The 23,049-nt window shown below is 31.9% G+C and overlaps 1 protein-coding gene across 1 annotated transcript; it reads right to left on the reverse strand.

Moving 5' to 3' along the window:
* Positions 1–974: 974 nt before the first annotated feature.
* LOC148626363 (uncharacterized) lies at positions 975–11,065 on the reverse strand. Its single transcript, XM_088570283.1, has 8 exons — positions 10,904–11,065; positions 7,293–7,339; positions 6,592–6,779; positions 6,070–6,178; positions 5,335–5,425; positions 3,702–3,890; positions 3,275–3,396; positions 975–2,057 (listed from the first exon to the last, which is right to left on the reverse strand). Exons 1-8 carry the CDS (start codon positions 10,950–10,952, stop codon positions 1,842–1,844), a joined length of 1,011 nt encoding a protein of 336 aa, XP_088426409.1. The 5' UTR covers positions 10,953–11,065; the 3' UTR covers positions 975–1,841.
* Positions 11,066–23,049: the final 11,984 nt, after the last annotated feature.

A 23,049-nucleotide genomic window follows, 5' to 3' on the forward strand; every position in this document is an offset into this window, starting at 1 on the left:
CTTTTTCGCATAATAAAAGTAAACTCGACACAATTAATTTATTTTGGTCTGAAATCATCATGCATAAAAATATAAACATGACTATATCAAAGAAAGAAATGGTAGGAAAACTATAAGAAAAACTTTCTTTATACATTTTTTTGCACATTGAAGAATAATCAAGGGAACCAAGGTTATAGCGGTATTCAAAAGAATGTAATCAAGGGACAAAGACCAGACATGGAAACAGGCAAACACAACGAAGAACATTAAGTAACTAAAATCATACATACAAAGTAACAAAAGCAAATGAGCAACTCGGACTTCACTAAAAACTGGGAGCATGGACCAGGTGCACCGGTAGGGTAAGCGACCTCTGCTTTTCTAGAAACACCCGCCGAGATACTCATAAAAAGTCAAGTCTGGGGTAGACAAACAAGAAAAGGAAAACTATGACACGTTTAATAAATCAGTCAGGTTTCATAGTGCAGATGAATACACCATAACGATCCAAGAGCTCATGATGACGACCATAAAATTTCTGTTGTGATGACTTCAATCTTGTAGCAACAAAACCCTGTTCCGGAAGCCTATTTGATAGAATTCTAGCGCGATACAGAAAGTCTGCGTAGTTTCGGCAAGCTCTGGCATAACGTATGAGTTGTAATATGAACACTCCATACGCAGGTGCTGAACACAGATGAAAGAAAAGTTGACAATTCTGAATGAAAAGTCATCACTTTTGTCGTAGTTTAGGTCAAGATATGAGGCTGACTTCATAGTGTCTGTAGTATCCTTTATCTCAAGTTTTTGGGGGTATCAATTCCCTGAAATCTTTTTTAAAAAAGAAAACATGTTTGCTATTAGTGGCAGTATTTTTGAACTTTTCAATTTTTAAGATATATATGGAGTTCAGTCGGTGCCCTGTATGTGTCATCTCGATTTAAAATGTTTATCAGCACCATGCTACTTATTTTACTATATGAATAATGCAGTTCATTTTCTCGCTGTATTTTTATTTATTCATTCTTATGTCGTACCTTGCACTAAAGCAATATTTCAGATCTAATACAGACAATACTTATAAACTTAAAAGAGAACCCTTTAAAATTCGATCAAACGTAATAAATGATGAAATGTAACATGTGCAACGAAAAAACTATTATATTGTCTATTGTTATTAGTATCAATGGTCAAAGGAGCTGGTTTTATTTTTATAGCAGGGTCAGTTTTAAGATCGACACGATCTGGAAAACCTATCTATCTAACTAGTAAATACAAACATATCAATTATATATATTGCAAATTTTGATATGCTGTACACATGTTTCAAAGAGTAATCTCTCATCAGCAACATTGAAATCAAATATATAAATAACCCCGGGGACCTTTGGTTCACCAGTCGTAGCATCAAACCACACAAAATACACGAAATACAAAATTACTAATCATATATATTGCAAATTTCGATGTAATGTACACGTGTTTCAAGGAGTCACCAATATTATGCAGAAGAAAAATGCAAACAAACAGGCTTATGTACTCGGATCAAATAACAATACTTATTTGTTTCGATTCATCAAAAGGTTGGACCGATCCAAAAAGTTGAAACGTGCGTGGGCAGCGTGCGCGTTTTTACTTATTTTTTCTCCTATTCTTGAATTCATTTTCTTGTGTTTCCGTAAAATATATTAGAAAACATGACGGATTTAATCATACCTAACATATTTGCGGTTTAAAAAAACAACTAGCGTTATATAATGTTAAAAGTCAATTTGGCAAGTACTATTTTTCCGCTTTTCATCCCTTCGTGAATAATAGCAAAAATAGTACACGGCAAAAATTAATGCGTTTACTGTACTTCAGTCTTGAATGGTGGGCTTTGTACAATGTAATGGGTAAATATCAAATCTAAAGTCTTGATTGATTCCTCCAATTGGTTTGATATCCGTTTCTCTAAACCATCCTTCATTCTTTTCCAATCTCATGGCTCTAGATGTGTCACTTTCAAGAAGAACTCTAAACGCAAGAGACCTGTCCGTCTTAATTTCAAACACTGATCCAGGTGTTGCAGGACTCTACAATATGAATAAAAAAGATTTAAAAGAAAATATATCAATAACATGCTAATTACACATGGGCGTAAACAATATTCTTCATGCAACTTAAGTTTTTCTTGAAAAGAACATTTCTTGAAGTACAAACACGTGTAAGAAACAGGCAGAAGGGGATACAACAAGACATCTTATGTAATGTTTATATATTATGACACACCTATAGAAGCACTTTTGATACAAATAGTTCTGCGATAACATTGTAAAAAGAGACTTTTTTTAATAGTGTATGGAATTTTATGAAGTGCAATTTTACCAAATTGTATATGTTTAAATTTTTCTACACCATCCTAATTCTGAAGTATTAAATGTACTGATACGGGGATTTGTTTCTATTATTCATTGATTTTATTTTAACAATAAAAAAGTTTATCTAGACTGTTACTTTGCACGGACTTTACACAGATCGTTACTTTAGTATGTTTTGTATAATGTTTTTTTTAAAGAACTAAAACATTGCTCTCCATATCTTTAAATCAGACAACCACACAGCATGCCACGTGTTTCAAGGAGTAAATCTCATAATCAGCATTAGAACCAAATGCATTGGAAGATCTAAATCCAATAAAACATGTAAAAAAGAAGTACTAAAAATAGGAAACAAAAATCAGGCCCAAGACGTCCTACCAAAAGAATAAATAGAACTGTATCGTATGCCAACCTCCTGCAACTGTGATTTTTGTTTCTTGTTAATTAACTAAATATATGTAGGTATTGAGTATATCTCCACCTTTAGTACAATACAAAAGCAGACAAAAAGATCGTGCATACTTTTGCACAAAAATGTGTTTTTGGTATTATTTCAGAATGTCTTAAAGAGAATGTTTTCAAAAAAGAAAAAGTAAATAACAATTGGGTTTTGCATATATCTAAATTTAAATTCTATCTGAAAAAATACTCTGAAGAATTTTCTGTCAGAACATATACACGATTTTTCACTATCACAAGTCAAAATTTACCTCATTATGTACATAATTTCTAGTGATTATTTTATATGTCTTTCAAATTATTCTAGAATACTTCAGATTCAGTACCAAATATGAATCACAAAGCTATTGTTAATATTTTACAACTGATGCAAAAATATTATACTGGCTTGTTATTTATGTTGATTACAGTAAGCATGTGACGGACGTCTGATTTACGTGATGGCAACAGACTGATAATAAATGAAACTTAACTATAAGTGTTAGATAACCATCTGATTTTACGGTCATGTTATGGCTGTTTTCTTCTGCGTAGTAACGTCGGTTAAAATGAGGTCTAGGTGCTCTAACGATGGACCGTTTTTCGATAAAATGACCTGAAAGAATACAACAGGTGAAATATGCATTGATATAATACTTGCTATACTCATATTCGATATTAAATGTGGGACTTTATATAACGTCAGAAACATAACATTATTTCGAAATGACCGAAACTGTATCTGTTTGAGGTCTGCATTGTTCTTTCTCGATTTACAACTAATCAAAACATCATACTTTTTCATAAATACGTCCAAATATCTTCAAAGGTGAGAATCAAAGACTGAAATAAAATACAAAAAAACAGCAAAATTAAAACGGAAAATGTTTCTTTTTCTTAATATTGATCAATGGTTCTTACTTTCAATATAATCACATATAGGTTTTGGTATCGGTGAAACCAATTGTTGGAAAACGAGCACATCATCTGTATCCTTCTTTAACTGCAGATACAAAGTGGTGCTGATTTTTTTCATTACAACAGTCCGATCTTTTGGTTTATAGCCCACATCATATACACATGCAGAAGTTACAACGGCAAGAAGTTTTTCTGTAAATGCATAATCAACTTCCTAATTTACTAAGATTTTAGGCTTTGTTTATGAAGGAGTAACCAAGATTGTATCAAAATTAAAATAATATAATCCAGGGACAAAGACCAGACATGGAAAACAGACAAACACAACGAAGAACATGAAATAACTAAAATAATATATACAAAATAACAAAAGTAAATGAGCAACTCGGACTCCACTAAAAACTTGGAGCATGGACCAGGTGCACCAGTAGGGTAAGCGACCTCTGCATTTCTAGAAACACCCGCCGAGTTGCTCATAAAAAAGTCAAGTCAGGTTAGATGACAGAGGAAAAGAAAACTATGACACTTTGAACAAATCAGTTTTCACTGTGCATGTGGATACACCGTAACGATCCACGAGTTCATGATGACGACCATAAAACTTGTTGAGATGACAATATTGTAGCAACATAACCCTGTTCCAGAAGCCAACCGTAAGAAGTCTAGCGCGATACAAAAAGTCTGCGTAGTTACGGCAAGCTCTGGCACACGTATGTATGTGATATGAAAACTCCATACGCAGGCGCTGAAGGGATGTTGCCAGATAACGATAATTCGTCAACTACATATCCGAAAATGAGATTAAAGTCAACCTCATAAGAGAGAAGGAATAGGTCAGCAAGCAGAGGAGCACAATTTGTTCCCATTGGAATACCGATCGTTTGTTAATAAACATGGATAGTGCTATTTTTGTACTCATATTACATTTGACACTATTGAAAATGCACTTCTTTGATGTTAATTCGACGATGTCTCGACCAACGGGAATATGCAAGACTTTCTATAACACATGCCTTGCGTCTGTGTTATTATTTCAAACAATTCCTTTGTAGCTGCATACGTATTTTCCGATATACGTCACTTCTGACAGAACAAATTTGAGCCATTCAGTTTCATATAAAGGTAAATGCGTATGTGTTTAAGAACCCATACACACGAACGAATCAGAAGAAAAAGACAATTAAGGAGGTAGACCTAGGGTAAGGGACACAACTGTTACAAATCATTGTAACGTTTGTATTCACAACTTTACATCAATCTTATGTACAAATCAAAGAAACTCGGACTGATTTTATTCTGTTTCAAAGGAAAGCTTGAAAGTCTTTGGTGAAATTGAATATGATACAAACATATCACTGATTGAAAGAGTTATTTCCCTTACCCTAGGTCTCCCTCCTTAATCCAAGGTTCGAAATGACCAAATTAACTTATTCTTTTGAAAAAAGTAAGACATATGTAACTAGCCGTAACCGTCATATCATACTTTAAGTTAAACTAAACATATGATTTCTTTATATAAATAGACAACTCAAATATATGTTATTGTCATTGACATATTAATACTTCCGTTCCAAAGAGTAGAACAGGAAAGCCACTATCGAGACAAGCAAAGTGTTTATCATTTACATCTAGTTACCCTTTTCGTCTACAGTACTTATCATAAATTGGAATACAATATCAATTATCAAAAGCGCCTTCTTGTCGTCTGGATCCTCTCTTGTAATAACCTGGGAAAAACGAATCATCTATATTTTTACACGTACATTAAGTATTGGGTTTCTCCTTTTTTGTATCAAAAAGAAAATTGGTCCACATTATCTTGAAACTTGATAGAAAAGATTGTAGTCATTTTTATCTTTCCCAAACTAGTATGTGAAGCTTTTTGCGGTTACTTTTAGCAAATTGCATTTTCAAAATAACTTTGAATATACGTATACGTATAGTTTTAGGATATTCGTTGGTCATGTTTTGCAATTTTTGTCAGATTTTCGGACTCCTCTGGTATTATCCATTTTCTTGCATTTTTATTTTTTGCCCAGTTACCCCCACTTTTCTTTCCATAATTGTTTAAAATACCTTAATAACTTATTTTGGAAGTTTTTATAAAATCCTGGTAATTTCTTCAGTGTTTTAATAGATAAAACCTGCAAAAACAAAACCTGTGAAAAATCTAGAGAAATCCTTTTTCGGCTAAAATTTCAAATGTTTACATCTCAAAAACGAACACAATAAACCATCTATATTTTTCTTCTTACATTGTTTAACCTTTAAAATCCTTGCTTTTCTCAACAAGAAAACATCCTTAACTGACATCGTTTAGACCCTGTTTTTGTTGACAAGACTATATTTTTCCAATTCAAATAATTATTACCATTGATATCTGCTCGTTCAGTGGAAGATTTTTAAATATTTGAAGCACTTCGTCATGAGACAGCAAAGTGACATCATTATCTTTCACATCCAGTAACTGATCATTTTCCCTATGTCATACAAATTAAAGATTAAACAATGTACATGATCCTTCTTAGTCGACATTTTTACATTGAAACCAAAAATATATTTTAAAAATTAACTGTTGTTTTTTTATAATGATCTTTCTAGTAGTTGACAATAATTAAATGATGTGATATAGTAAGACTTTTTTTGCTTTTGTTTGTATTTTTTGTTTGTTTTTTTGTTTGTTTCTTTTTGTTTGTTTTTGTATTGTCTTTGTTGTTCTTTTTTTTAATGTTTATTGTTTCGGTCAAGTCGTGTTTTATTCGGAACTCGTCAAAAGAAATCAGGTTAAAATCGTCTTTGTCTGTAGGAGTTCCTATCCTACGAAATCGAAAAATCATGCCCTGAAAAAAAAAGTTTTACATCTTCATCAAAAAAAACATTCAACCAAAATTACCTAAGGGAAAGCATGCTGTAACAAACTGATTCCTGTACTCTCTGGTTTTCATCATAGACAATAGTATGGTAAAAGAAACCCTTCTCTTCTATAAAAATAGTTTTTAGATTTCCCATCAAGGAATATGTCCCGCCATTGTAACGCAGAGTCAGTCCTGTTATAGCTCCAGAAATGGATTGAGTTAGATTCTGTTAAGCGTAAAAAATGATAATAATAGATAAAAAACTATTCTTTTTTTCATATGCCGTTGATTAATCGCTTCATTTTAATTGTCTTGGCAAAATGAATCATGTAACGGAATGGAAAGGAATATTCTGTTCATACAGTCCCAAAATGTTCCAAAAAGGAATTTTGTATTGACTGGTCTGCTGTATACAAAGATAATACTAAACCGTATAAAAATACAAAAAGTTTAAGAATAACAATTAGCCATATATCTATCTTTAGCTAAGTGAAAGTAAACTCGCGCTAATATATAAACACCACTACTGCATTTAATATGTTTGTTACAAATGGACGTCAATTTCTGTGTAAGTCTCTGGGTAGGAGCTTCAGTTTTAAGGAGTTTATTTTTAATCATCAATACTCCAAAATTCTATAAGTATGGCATGATACACATTTTCCTGGATCTACATTAAAAACCAAGGCCACAATATCGGCGGAAAAGAACTAAACTTATATTACGAGAGTGAGCTAAGTACCTGGTATTCATTTACTCTTGTTAACTCATCTGTTTTCTTAACAGCCGCTGTTTAAGGAAAGCAAGCAAAGTTTTATTTGTTAACGAATTAGTATATCACATATATCTCAGAAGTTTACAACCATATATACATTTGTGTTTCTTTCTTACAAATCATTTATGTCTGAAATTTACAAAAAAAGACCAATAAATGCCTAGAATGTTCCCTTTTCAGACATTTTTTTCTTGACCCACATCTGGTTTTTCTGTCCATTGAAAACTTTGACCCTCCCTATACAAGCTGTCTCTTGCATGTTTATCAACTACTATTCAGTTAATACGAGAGGATCTATTCATTGATACATGTATAGCACTTACAAATACAAATATAGCATTCATACAAGTATTGCTAATATCGATATGCTATTCACATATTTCAAAGAGTTACCTCTAAATAGCAGCATTAGAATTAAACAAATTAGGAAATTCAAGATCCAAAAATAAACTAGTATTGTTTGTTAAACAATTGAAAGGTCTTTCCCTTGAAAACTTTCTCTTTGTAATATACACATTTAAACATCTATAACAGTTTGACTTTTTGCACTTGGTGACCTTGTCAAATGCAATTATCGATGTTCCCATCATGACTTTAATAATGTAAACTCGACGACCTTTCGTTAGATATACAACAACCTTACTTTCTGTGAACTTTAGAATTTTGCACTTATTAACCCCAACTGGGTTCTTTTTCTATATAAATAAAATGAAAATTTAGACATTACACATTATGACCTTTAATTTGATATGCGACAACCTAACTATATAAACAACTTAAGTTTTGCACTCATTGACCTCACCCAATTCATTTATTTCGAGACAAAACATCGATATTTCGGATGTACGCTTTAAGACCTTTCATTTGATATGCAACAACCTTACCCTCTAAGAATTTTTTGCACTTAATGACCCTACTATTTGAACATGTATTACTTATCATGATTGAAACTCTGATTTTTTAAATGTGCTCATTTAGACCTTCAAAATGATATATCACATGAGCCCCTTCAAAGTGGAAAAAATGATGCAATATCAAATCTATAAATAGGTATTGATGAAATATATTAAACCATTAGAAAATATGAAAATTATAAGTTGTTGTAATATCATTGGTTTTTTATATTGGTTCTTGGTAGTTTGTGAAACACTTCTGCAGATCTTTCATTCTGTGGAATGATCCTTTGTGTGTCTGCTGTGGATTTTAAAATATATACCCCCGCTCTCAAAATTCAAATTTCAACAGATCCAAAACTAGACAAGATATGTCAAATCTGAAAACTGTATGATAATTTGCAGAACATAAAAAAAATTACAAAATAATTTGGGCAATTTTGGAGCTCATTTTGAGCCCGATGATTTTTAAAATATGATGCAATAACAAACTCTAGAACTGGAAGTCGTAGAGATATGAAACTACCACCACACATCTTAGGATTACCTGACATTGAAAAAACGTACAAGGTCAAGGTCATACGTTTATGTCAAGGTCACAATCGGATTCTGCAAAACATTCAAATTGTCATAACTTTTGAACAGACGGTCTGACAGTTGTACATTATCTCTCAAAATGTAGGGCTTATCGAGAGGGTCATTTCATACGCTGTATGTATACACTTATCTCTTATTGTTTTCTCAATATCAAGGCATGCAGTTTGCAGTGAGAAGGCTTTCTAGCACTCTTTGAACTTTGACCTTGGATGCAAATGAAAGGTCACGTGGACCAAAGATCATTGATGAAGGTCCCATGTTTCTACAACTTCTGGTTCTTGAATAAAATTTGAAAAAACTTAAGTATGATATTTCAAGGGGAATAACTCCTGTATGGTGTGATAATAAAATACATGTTTATGTTTATTCATTTGGTAGTCATCTTGTGTACATTTAACAGTCTTTAGATTGATTCTGTCTAATATGGTTTTCAAGATATGAGAGATTGAAATAAATTGTTTTTGGTGACATAACTCTTAAAGATGATAATGAAATCTTTAGCAGGGTCATTTTCTAATAGGACATGATGACATCTACATGTTCACCAAGTATGATAATGATATCCTGAAAAATGAGTTGGGGGACTTATTAACCATATTGATAAGACGCTAATAAACGGAAGATAACTTCTGCAATGGATAATGAAATTCTTCATGGGATTATCATGTAAAAGTCCTAAGAAAGGTCTATCGATGGTGCAAATGATATCTTCAAAGATGACGCAACAGGGCCGTGCCAAAGTAAATATTGAAAGGGGAAAAAACTAGCACTCTGTGACCTTTGACCTTGGGTGCAAATGAAAGGTCACATGGACTAAAGATCATTGATGAAGGTCTCACGTCTCTACAACTTCCGGTTCTCGAAATATAAATTTTTAAAACTTAAGTATGGTTTGATAACAAAATGCAAATTTATGTTTATTTATTAGGCCGTCTGCTTATGTGCATGAAACTGTTTCCAGAATTATTCAATCTCTTGTGGTTTTTAAGATATGATCGATTAAAAGAAACTGTTTTAAAGGGACGTAACTCTTAAGATGGTGATGAAATCCTTAGTAGGGTCATTTTCTAATTGAATCTGATGACATTTACATGTTCACCAAATATGGTCACGATATCCTGCAAAATGAGTTCGGGGGACTATGCTGAAAAAAATGCCAATAAAAGAGAGATAACTTCTACAATGTATTATGGAATTCTTCACAGGGTTATCTGGTAAAAGTCCTTAATGAGCTCTATCGATGGTCCAAATTTGGTAATGATATCTTGAAAAATGAATAGGGGAGAGCATGTCGAAGAAAATTTTGCAAATAACGGAAGAATAATAAAAAAAAAACATTAGAAAAACAATAAGGTCTTTCCCTGTTACGGAAAGCCCTTAATTACATACAAGAAATACTCAAAACCAAAAATATCCAAAAAAGCCAAATCCAGCACCGATAAGTTCTAACCACGTATGCCGAAGGAGTAACATTGCTTAATACAAGAAATGAAGGCTCAATAGATTCTGTGTGCTATTGCAAATTCCGGTAAATAATAAATGGAATATACTTCAGGTCAGAAAAGCCTGACTACTGGCATACTAACTACAAAAACTCAATTCATTTATGTTTTTAACTTTTATTTGGGACGTTTACATTTAAAAATGGACAATATAACTAATAATGTTTCGTAGTGCTTAACTATTTAGTTTTGTTTATACTTCATTATATTATTAATTATTATTACTAATTTATCGTTGTCAAAGTTCAAAAGCCCTGATGACAGTTATAATACTACATTATTCCTACCCTAGTTGTTTGATTATGTTGTTTTTTTGGGGTTTTTTTGTAATTTATTGTTTTGTTTCTAGTGTCTAGTATTTACATCTATACATATTCAAAGTTAGTGAATGCTCAGGATACACATTCATTTTAATATAAATAAGCAGTTGAAGCAGTTCGAACGGTTGAATACATAAAGTGATTTGTCAACGAACGGTTGAATACATAAAGTGATTTGTCAATGATGTATTAATTGATTTTCAAACTTAGATTTACAAGTAATAGTACAAATACAACAAAAATAATCACCGTACAAAATGTCTTACCATCTTTGGAAATGTTTTGTTCCTTTTTAAAACACTGACAACAAGCCATAATCTATTACACTACAAATCAAATTATAAAATCCGTCTATAATGTCTGTCTGATGTGAAGGACGATACAAATATGGCAATTTATTGTATACATTTCTCTTATGTTATTATCAAAATACATATCTAAAAATAACCCACAGGATAAGTCTTACTTATTTCTCTATTATTTAAGATCACGTGAAACATGAATTTCTTAAAACTATCTTAGACTATCCGGGAATTTTTCGGTTTTGCAAGTAGGTTCATTGTCACGAGAAGTTAGATGTCAGCGAAACGTATCCTTCTAAGAACGATGTAAGACGTGAAATGGTATATAAAAAACGATGCAAAACTGCACCACTTGAACTCTTGAATAAATGTATTAATTTACAAAAATGAGGGAAAAAACATGAAGTCGGGCTTTGAATTTCTTTTAAACAAACTTATCTGATGATAAAATCATGCACCATTTGTTCAGACAAGCTGTTAATTTATTGTTCTTATAATACATGTTTACATGTAATATTTCATGTATGTTACACATAGTAGTGGTTTAATGGCTTTACATATATGTCAAATACCTGTTAAACATACGTAGGCGACAATATGTCACGAATAATTTATGTAGTGCACACATGGTTGTTTCAATTTTACGAATTTTGAAAAGAGGCCCCCAAAGGGAAATCCCTTCAACCATTTTTCATCAAAATAATGTTATTTACAAGTTGCTTTTCTTCCTCAAAAGCATAATCTTTAGCACAAATAAGGCTCTATACATTTTTCGAAATACAAACATACCAATGTTATATAAAATATAAGTATTGCAAATTGGATATGCTGTCCACGCGTTTAATCGAGTTACCTCTCGTCAGTAGCATCAGCACTTGAACAAAATGAATGGGACAACCGTGATCCAAAACTAAACTGTATACAAGAACCAAATCAAACACCGACATTTTCTACTATGTGGAATACATGGCATAAATCCTCGGATTTTCAGGGGTTTGAATGTACAGATATATTTTTTTTAAAGTAACAACTGCAAAATATATCAGCAAATTATCCCGATCAAACTCACACTGTAATTTTGGTAGGACAGCTAATGATCAGAATTAGTAAAAAAAAGTTCGTTTTTTAATCCGTGAAATACATGAATTAAATTAAATTTTCAAATTTATCAAGAAAGATTTTTCCCCATGGTCATCTTAGTAATTAATGCACAGACAAAACAGCCTGCCCTTTCTCTTAAAAAAAAAATGACAATAAGACAGTATGATCATTCATTTGTTTATCAGTTAAATCAATTATTGTGGTATTCCCTTTGCTTAAGGAGACGTTTAAAGCTGCCTTATAGTACCTCTTTTACAACATATTATTCACTATAAGTTATGTTGTGTCGTAAGGTTCTGATTATTTAACTGTTTTTGCTGCTGTTCTCTCAGTTATCCACATGATTTAGCGATGGTTTGTTTTATTTTCATAAGGCTGGGACGACTGAACAAAACACAAAAGAAATAAATACGATATACTTGTATATGGCGAATTGGTTAACGTCGTATGTAACCGCGAAGTTATAACAAATGAAATGCTTAGACGGGTTTATCATGATACGATCACAGATTTGAATGCCTTAATTGATTGGTGTGACTAGTCTTGACACACCAATTAAGCTTTATACACTATGAATTTGGATTGTGATTATATTGTCGACACACAATAAGATTTTGATCAACATCAGAGTAGCCATTCTTTGTGCTATGTAGTTGTGTTTTTAAATTTTAAAGTGATCAATTTACTTGTATTCGAAGTTATTTTTTTTTTGCTCCCAGTCCAAAACATGCAGACTTCATCACCTACAACAGACCAGTCTTTCATATGTTGTATGACACCTTGTGGTACAATTTATTACAGATTCCTTCCTTTTTATTAAAGTTACTTACGGAAATCAAACGTCAACTTACGATGTCGACGACAATAACATGATACCATTTTTACGACCGTAAATGTTTTTTTGTTTTCTAAAGGTGTTATTAAGATATATATTTAATTAATGGATGTTTTTTTTTTAAATATCAATATGTGCTTTTCTTTAGTTGGATCTATATTTCCTTTACTTGAGATAAATTGAAGTTAAAAAATAGAGTCATTCTTTTGGTAAAATTAATAGTCAAATTTGATAAATGTTTATTGCAATTGTTAATGAAAGGATAGGTTTACTCGTGCCCTAAACTTATTAACACCCGGTCCTTATTTTTGAAGACGTGGTAAACAACTCATTAAAGTACTTGATCTACCGGAAGTTTTCCTTACCGGGATTATATATGTCCTTACCTTTCAAAAGTGGCAAAACTTTTCGAAAACATGTGGGATGTGTGAAATTCAAATTAACAGCTATGTAGAAAAACCTATATAAACAATGAAATATACATATATATGAGAAAAGATAAAGGGGCAAAGAAATCATGTGCCTGGTAGCGATTGTAAGACGAAAGCTTAAAATGTCAAAATCAAAATTTCTTAAGAGGAAGCATACATGTCGGAATCAGAAAATTTTCAACGCTGTCTCTGAAAATTATTTGATGTTAGCAAGAATCCTGATAAATGAAAGATTTGAAATTAACAGCAAAAACGACTTAGGAGAAACATTACTTGTAACACTTTGTAGAACAAGTTGTTGTGAAAACGAAGAGAAACTTTGCTTCGTTCGATATTTATTGAATAGAGGTGCTTGTCTCAATGCAGTTGACAAGTTAGGAAGAACAGCTCGTTACTATGCTCAATTGAACGGTTTGTACAAAATTTCCTCGGAGTTATCAAATGCTTCTCGACGAGGACATCTTTAAAACTATAAAAATAGTGGTTTCATCGTACAAAACCTTTGAGATCGTATACAAATGTTAACTTAAAATTTGTATTTGTACATTTGTCATGTTTTATGATTTTTGTGAGATTAAATGACTTTGACGCTTAGCTTTTGCATATTGATCATATTGATGGATAAATTTCAAGATGATTGGTTTGACATTCAAACAAGGAAAGTATTATGTAGCCTCTCAGTAATGTCATTTTGTTCTTCCTTAATGTCACTTCAAAGTTTATTGTTTATATTGTCTTTAGTAAATACAGTAAACTTGACACTACGTTACTTCTCATTAAAAAAAGAATTAACCAAACAATAGTCTTTAGGCAATGAACATCTAGAAAAATTGAGTTGCCCATACAACCGCAAAAAGAAACAACAACAAACCACAACAACAAATGCACCAGCAAATTAAATAAGACACATTTGGTAGCAGCCCTTCTAAAATTCAGGTGACTCGTGCATGTCAAAAACCTACCAAATTCAGTTTTATTTCTTGTTCATATATCCAATCTTAGATTTTTATCTGGTTTATCGCTATTGAGATAAAAATTATATAGATTGTACAAAATAATTAGCACTTTGCAAGAGTTATCGTTCTTGATTTGGTATCATTTGGTTGAATTTATAGGGAGATGAATGTATAATTTTATGGTCGTCATTATGAACTCGTGGATCTTTACGGTGTATCCTTCTGCACTATGAAAACTGATTTGTTCAACGTGTCATAATTTTCAAAGAGATTGTGGAAAACCATAAATCTGTGCTATCCTCTTTTGGTCTCTCTACCAAGGACGATGATTGTGATTTACCGTCTATGTACTGGATTACTAAACTCCACAAGAATCCATACAAGCAACGTTTCATAGCTGGATCTGCAAAATGTACCACCAAACCTCTTTAAAATTTTTAACTTCTATACTCACAACTGTCAAAGAGGGTCTGCAGTCCTACCACAACACTTGTTACTCCCGTAGTGGTATCAATTCAACGTGGATCCTGAAAAATTCGAAAGATCTTTTGGAGACAATCTGTTCAAGATTATTATCTGAATATAATAGCATTAAAACCTATGATTTTTCAACACTGTATACTTCTATTCCCCATACTCAGTTAAAATCCCGACTTAAAAACATTATACATCGTTGCTTTTCCAAAAAAGATGGTACACCTAGATACAAATATATAGATCTTGTTAAAGATTCCTCATACTTTGTAAGAAATAATTCCCAGTCATCTTCTAAATATACAAAGGGGGATGTTTACAACATGCTGGAATATATTTGTCCAGTGTGGTGGACGTGTTTTTCAACAAACGGTCGGCATTCCAATGGGAACAAATTGTGCTCCTTTACTTGGTGACCTATTCCTTTACTCTTATGAGGCTGACTTTATAGCTGATCTGATCAGAAAGAAAGAATATCGTTTGGCTAGATCCTTCAATCTCAGTTTCCGCTATATAGATGACGTATTATCTTTAAACAATCCTAATTTCGGGGATTTGATACATTGCATCTACCCAAACGAACTTGAGATAAAGGATACTACAGACACTGTGAAGTCAGCCTCATATCTTGATCTACACTTAGAAATCGATGGTAAAGGAAAACTACTGACCAAACTTTACGACAAACGTGATGACTTTTCATTCAGAATTGTCAACTTTCCTTCCATCTGTGGCAACATCCCTTCAGCACCTGCGCACGGAGTGTTCATATCACAACTCATACGTTATGCCAGAACTTGCCGAAACTATGCAGACTTTTTGTATCGCGCTAGAACTCTAACAAATAGGCTTCTGGAACAGGGTTATGTTGCTACAAGATTGATGTCATCACTACAGAAGTTTTATGGTCGTCATCATGAACTCGTGGATCGTTATGGTGTATCCATCTGCACCATGAAAGCTGATTTATTCAACCTGCCATAGTTTTCCTTTCCTCGTTTGTTTACCCAGGACTTGGGTTTTTGTGAGCAACTCGGCGGGTGTTTCTAGAAAGGCAGAGGACGCTTGCCCTGCCGGTTCACCTGGTCAATGCTCCCAGTTTTTAGTGGAGTCCGAATTTCTCATTTGCTTTTGTTACTTTGTATGTATGATTTTAGTTACTTTTTGTTCTTTGTTGTGTATGTCTGTTTTCCATTTTTGGTCTTTGTCCCTGGATTGCATTCTTTTGATTGCCGCTGTAGCCTTGCTTTCCTTGGTTGCTCTTTCTTTTGGTGCAACTGAGATATAAATTTTTTGGTGATTAATTAGTGCAGGAATTCTTCAATGTAATTTTTTTTTTATTTCGTTTCTTTTTCCGTTGCTATAGTTTATAGTTTTATAGAAAAAGTCTCAAACTGAGATTTTCCTCACGTCCTACAGCTACCTCTCTTAAACTAAGACCAACCAGACCGCTTGAAATCGAATCGAATATCTGGGAGAAATCTCGAGGATTTAAGGACATTTTTATCTTCAGATTTTTCGAAATTTATCCATTTCTTTAATTATTGGCTGTCATTCTATTTCATTTAAAGTGTACCGGATGTGAACGAGTACAGTTCACTATTCACTATTGAAAAATGAACAGTAAACTAGTTTACTATTTATTATTCGAACCTACATGAAATATCAGACTGGTCAGTAAGTAGATATCTACTTCAGGATGAATATCTTACTGTTCAAGATTATTAATTAGAGCCGTTTAAAATTACAATTAATAGTTTTTAAGAGATCTACATGGATACCATTTATCAGCCATACAAGTCATTAATATATCGACTGTATCAATTGAATTGCTTTTGATACTAGGCAAACATGCTACAGATAAAATACACTCACGGGCTAGGGGGCACTCCAATACTTCTTTGATAGGGGTGCCGTGGGGATTCTATAACCCCACCCTATTTGTATATTTTGAATTTAAAAAATTGTAGACTTTTTATATAAGTAGTGTTCTCTTGATTATGATACAATATGACACATGATAAAAATATCCGTCATGCATGTATTCTACTAATACGAAAATAATTACAACAGAATATAGGACAAGGATGTGTTTTTGACAATGTATCCATATAATTCCTGTTGTAAACTTTATTGACTAACATATATCATATAATTATGTGTGTTTTTCCCCACCTATTCACATATTTGCAAGCTGGAAATTGGTACTTATTCCAGCGTCACGTCCTATCACCTTACAAACCCCGAGAAAATGCAAAATAAAAATATGGACAAGGGAAGTAATATTAACGCTACAATACTTATAAGGTATAATCAATATTTATTACATGAGTTTTGAAAGTAAAAAAAAATATCATTGAGAACCAACCGAGTAACGATACAAACTTATCACTTCTTGTAACCCAAGGCAAGTCCTGTATACTTTATCAACGAAATGATGGATTCTCTCAAGTAAAAGTGTTTACGTTGCTGTAATATTTCCCTCATAACAAAGTTTTTTTTTATAATGGATGCAGTTATATAAAACACGGCTATTAGGGTTCTTAGTCTAATTCAGTAAAATAACAACTTTGCAATTACATGAAAACAACATTACATCTTGCTTTCAAAATATTCATTCTCAGTAAAAGAATGCAGTTTACACAATATACATATATATAGAAAGGTCTGAAAAATATTTCTCAGTATTTTTCAGACCTTTCTATACGTTTATGTATCTTCCCTGTATCAATTTGATCCGATATATATACAAGGTCTGAAAAATTCTAAAAGATGCTAAACCTGTTGGTATAGCATACACGGGGGACCTAAAGTGTCAATAATGGGATCTATGGAGGTAAACCATTATAACTTCAAACACTTTACGCATAGTGTCATCCCCGAATTAGGGTAACCATATTTGTCTTAAATGTTGCATTTTGAATGGCTACACAATAGGTACGATAACTAGAGTTGGTAAAGCATGTACGAGGGACCCAAAGTGTCAATAATGGGATCTCTAGACATAAACCATTGCACTCTTAAGAAAAGAAACTTTTAAGATGAATATGGTTGCCCTAATTGGGTATTTTTTCACCTTTTATCCTTTCCGGAAAGAGCGTTGAAATACTTGTTTGATGATAAAATACCGAATAGGAAACAAAAATGGTGGTCGATTTCTGTATGATTGCTGTAGTATTAGTTCTGTTGATAATAGTATGTACATGTATAAGAACTAAATAACAGGATATAATATAATTGTGGCTAAAATCATTATACCTGAAATTGTAATATTATTAAAAAAAACAACAAAGAAATAAAGTGGTATATATGAATAACCGGTCAGATCCTTAACAGAAACCTGATCATTTGAATGGAGAAAGTGAAGTATATAGAAACATAACAATCTTTATAATTAGTTGTATCAGAATTCTACCCAAAACAATCATATAGCTAAGACAAAAATGCAAAAAATTAACACAACAAAAATCCCGAAATTGGAGCGATTTTCTTGACCTATAATGGTGTTTTTAACACTTTAAAAGAAATGATTAGTTATAATTCATATTTTTTAATCGTCGACATAATATATTATATTAAAGCATTTAGAATATAAAAAATACGTGTATTAAAAATTATGATGAAATGATAACTTGGAATTAATTGGCATGTAACGACACCGTCTACAAAACATGCATCGGCACCAAAGACTGTTTTTGTGTTTTTTTATCAAGTGGGGAGGGGGTGCGATCACACCCGTCGCACCCCATCTTGGCTACGGCCTTGCAGTCTTCATAAAAATCAGACAGGAGGTAAGTCATGTATGTCAAAAACCCACTGGTTTCAATTTTATTTCTTGTTCAGAACATTAAGATCAACTGGTCACATAAGTCTTAGTTCTTCATTTGGTTGTTGCGCTTTTGAGATAAAATTTATATAGATTATACATGAAATTGGCACTTTGCAAGAGTTGTCGTTCTTGATTTGGTTTAATTTGGTTGGTTTAATTGGGAGATAAATGTATGATTTTCTAAATAGAGCAGGTCTGTATAAAGAAATAATTATTGATATGTGAAAATATAACATATGTAGACTGAAAAAGCAATGTTTTAATATTAATAACTCCACAACGCCGCCCCTCACACTTCGGGGTAATTACTCTGGGTAATCTATTATTCGGCTTCTTCACCGTATAATATTCCTGGTACAGAATATAATTATATTTATAAAGAAATGTAGACATGTGATATATTTTCTATGTGACAATCTGGGGTTTTTTTGTTTTTGTTTTTGTTTTTTTGTGTTTTGTTTTTTGTTTTTTTGTTTTTTTTTTTAATAAAGTGTAAAAATAGTCTAAAAACTTCCCAACGTTGTAAGACTTGTGAAAAACGCAAAGCAAAGTTTTTGTTGTTATCTGTCATGATTCGACATGTATGACTATACCACCTGCTAATATTATTATAGTTAAGTCACCAAAGCGAAGTTTGGCGACTTATTTGTTTCTTTATTTTATTATTATTATTATTTTGAGAGCATGGTTTCGATTCATACCAAACTTGGCTCAAATATCAAGCATGCTTAAGGGTTGTGCATGCAATTTTTGAAATTTCAAAATGGCCGCCAAAACAAATCCCGAAAAATTGAGAAAAAAAGTCTAAAATTACTAGAACTATTTAATTTGTATGAAAGTAACTCAAATAGCAGTTCTTGACTTGCTGTCATCACAGGCATCAACATTTTTTTTTCAAAATGGCCGCCAAGATCAGCAAAATTTCAACATTGTTCGATATAGATGAAATTTAATATCTGCAGTAAACATTGCCTTCTAAATTCAATGGCGATTTCAAAATCTGGTTGATTCTGATTACTTGCAGGTTTTGGCGATTTGTGTTGTGCATGCAAACACAGTTTCACTTGCTTTTTGGGTTTTCTAGTAGCTTCGTAAGTGTTTATGTACAAATAATGAAGATAACTAATACCGGTATTGTTCCACATTAAATTCTAACTATATTTAATATAACCGGTACTGATAAAAATTATTACATTTTCTAGTAGACATGGGTTATGAGCCAGTCCGTCAGATGGTAAAATTTTTGGGGTTTTTTTTATTATTATTATTTTTTTATTTTTTTTATTTTTTTGTTTTTTGTTTTTTTTTATTGTTTGTTCGTCTTTTTAAATATATACATGTAATTCTTTTTCTAATCTTAGTGACATTATTTTTTATTTATCAGTAACATAACTGCTCAGTGGAAATAAATGATAAGTAGCACGAATATGTATTTGCATGTACTCCATTTTTATGAAGTAAACTTTCTTCCTTATTTTGCATGTAAACAACGTGAAGTCTCTGCCTCTTCAAAAAGATGCAGTACCTTAAAATATTCAGTCGGCTATTTTTAGCGGGCATGATTGATAAACGAATATATCATACGCTACGTTAAGAAGTCAAAAGTTCCATTATACACACACGTACCATGTCGAAAGATAACGTTCTCATAGCTACAATAAAAACGATCAGCAAAATCGCTTTTCATCGTAAATCTATTTGTCAAATGCCAATGTGTCACTGTCTATGTAGTTATAAAACAAATGATTTAATTCATATATCTTTAAATATTTCTTAAAAATGAAAAAATGTAAAAAATTCATGTAAAATTATGTAACCTGTCGACAGCGAAAGCAGAAAAAAAGACATCCCTCTTCTGTAATCCTTTTATCTCCCGTATAAACACATGTCTTACGCTGCAAATGAACAAAAAGTTAGATTTGAAGTTTATTTGGTTTACACATCCTTCACGTTATGAATAGTGAACTAGTTTATTATTCACTTTTCAATAGTGAATAGTGAAATGTACATCTACTTCAGTCAGGTATATATTTCCATATAAGTCCAACGATCATAGTCGAGAGTTTTTAGGTTCTGATTTTCGTACATAGTTTAGTGTTTAATTCGTGTTGTTAAAGATACGTTTTTTCCTCCTTCTTAGTCGTTAGTATTACATATAATGCTAGTATATCCAATTTTCAATCCCATTTGTCTGAATGCCTCCCCATGTTATTATAATTTAATAATGCTCATCGTACTTTTTCTAAGCTTTATACGTGTATAATGTTTAACTTGCGTCTTCTACAGGCTTACTCAGGCCAATATTAATGTTGCTAAACATTGTTCACATAATATGGAGTAAGCTATAAGGTGCACAGCATTTTTTATACCAGTATTAGGTTTCAATATAAATGGTAAATAGTTGTAGGCACATACATGAGCAGTACTCAGTCAGCAGGAACAACGTTGACTATATATATTTATTTGAAATAAAATCATTAGCAAGATATATGAATTATTATTATTGAAATAATAAATATATATATGTTTGTTTTAAACCGCAAATGCATGTGTTCATTTACCTAAAATTCTGGCATGTTAATATTGTTGGTCTATGGGGCGAAAGTAAAAGGGGTGACATTGATTGCAATGTGACGTTCACATAAAGTGACCATCGAACGTACTTCCAACCTCTTTTGCTTTTCATGTTAGATTTTCAGACGTTCAAGAAATCGTTTTAGTTTTTAAAATAATCATTGAGCACACTTTATTGTGGACACATTGTTATTTTACATTCTCTCCGCGACAGACAACTCAAGATGATTTTTTGTTCTCATATCAATCTTCACTCCGCTATAACTTGCACGTGAATGTTGCCGTTGGGCTCTCCGCTATCGATGCGGCTTCGTCTCAGCTTGAGATGTGCTCGTTATTAACATACATTGTACTGTATCTGTGGCAGAGTGAAATTTTGATAGTTTATTGTGTTTTATATATTCATAACTGTTTTATATCTTTATTAATTATTTAACTGTTTTTCTAAGAAAAATCATTCAAACAATCAATGTTTACTTAGTCTCTGTCTCTAGTATTTTCTATATATCACTATATAAGGATTAGTCTATATCTATAGGTCAGTTTATGGGTCATTGGTTTTGAGCGGGAATATTTTTTTTGTTCCGGACACTATTGAAAACTATTGAAGAAGGAAGCCATAATTTATTTTCTTTGAACTTCAACATAATTTGACTAAATCTAAAGTCTGTGGAAGATTTGATAATGCAATGAAGGTCAGTTTCTTTCCTTACAATAACAATTACCTTAATAGTTATTTTAATCATCTGTTTTGTGGAAATAATATTGTTTATTAATTAACGATATTTGATTGATTGATTGATTGATTGATTGATTGATTGATTGGTGTGTAAAATGTGTAAATGAATGCTAAAACCTTATAAACAGATATAGATAAAGTATGAATAACAAATAATCGATAACAGTAATATTGAGGTAATAATAATATTATATTTTTGTAAATAAAATAATAAAATGGTTAAAATCCAAACTTGTGTACTTAAACTTACAAGTAAAATTGAGGTGTTACGGATTGACAACAGTATAACTATTTATAAACTTAAAAATACGTGAAAGATAAATTGTTTATTAAATATTCTAAATCAAGGGAAATAACTACGTTTTCATATTTTTAGCACATTAGTTATTATTTTAGTATTGTTTCTTCAGGTGGAATAAACAGCTTATGTAATAATTGTACTGTCACTGGAAAACGAGGCCTCTTGCACCTCATGCGAGGTATGTTTATGTGTATTGTTTACATTTTATATCAAATGTAATGTCTTTGTATTGTCTTTGTATTGTCGTGTCTAAATAAACTATATGTCTTGCTTAATTATTTCGACTTATTTTATGTTTCATATTTTTCAAGTAAATCGTACAGCAATTCCGCCGTTTTGCTGTTATATATAAATATATATGTGCAGATTATTATAAAGATGCATTCTCAAAGATGTGCATACTAAAATATAGTATTGATGTGCTTATATTGATCAATGCATTAAACTCATTTTGATAACTAGATATAGTAAAGATATAGAGTTTCGTAATTTTAATGGTGAAGATAGGAAATAATATGTCTTTCCTATGCATAATATGTATGTAACGCAATTTTAATCGTGTAGCTTGTTACTTAATTATTGTAATTATTATTTCAGGGCTTTTTTCGTTTGTAAAACATATCCACATATGATGAAATAAAGAACCCTGACACTCAGATTACTTGTTTATTTTATTGGGAATTTTGGACCAATTTTACATATCTTAACCATTTAAAGAAAGTGAGGGAATCAGAACTGAACCCGTAGTTAAGGAGAACAAAATCAAGGGAAAACGGTCAGACAAAAAGAAATAGACATACACACAACAAAAAAATATAAATGACTTAAATAGCACGCTCATAGAAACAAAAGTAAATGAGCAACCCGGAC

The sequence above is a fragment of the Perna viridis genome, chromosome 2 (assembly GCF_037379345.1).
Source record: "Perna viridis isolate PV_CMFRI_1.1 ecotype Kerala chromosome 2, ASM3737934v1, whole genome shotgun sequence".
NCBI classification, from domain to species: Eukaryota; Metazoa; Mollusca; class Bivalvia; order Mytilida; family Mytilidae; genus Perna; species Perna viridis.

Excerpts from the sequence above, each read along its gene's own strand:
- LOC148626363 (XM_088570283.1), bottom strand. The coding sequence starts at position 10,952 with ATGGCTTGTTGTCAGTGTTTTAAAAAGGAACAAAACATTTCCAAAGAT. Across the intron at positions 6,179-6,591 it reads TACAGCATGCTTTCCCTTAG|GGAAAATGATCAGTTACTGG; the intron begins GTAATTTTGGTT and ends TGTATGACATAG. Across the intron at positions 2,058-3,274 it reads ATGGTTATCTAACACTTATA|AGTCCTGCAACACCTGGATC; the intron begins GTTAAGTTTCAT and ends TTCATATTGTAG.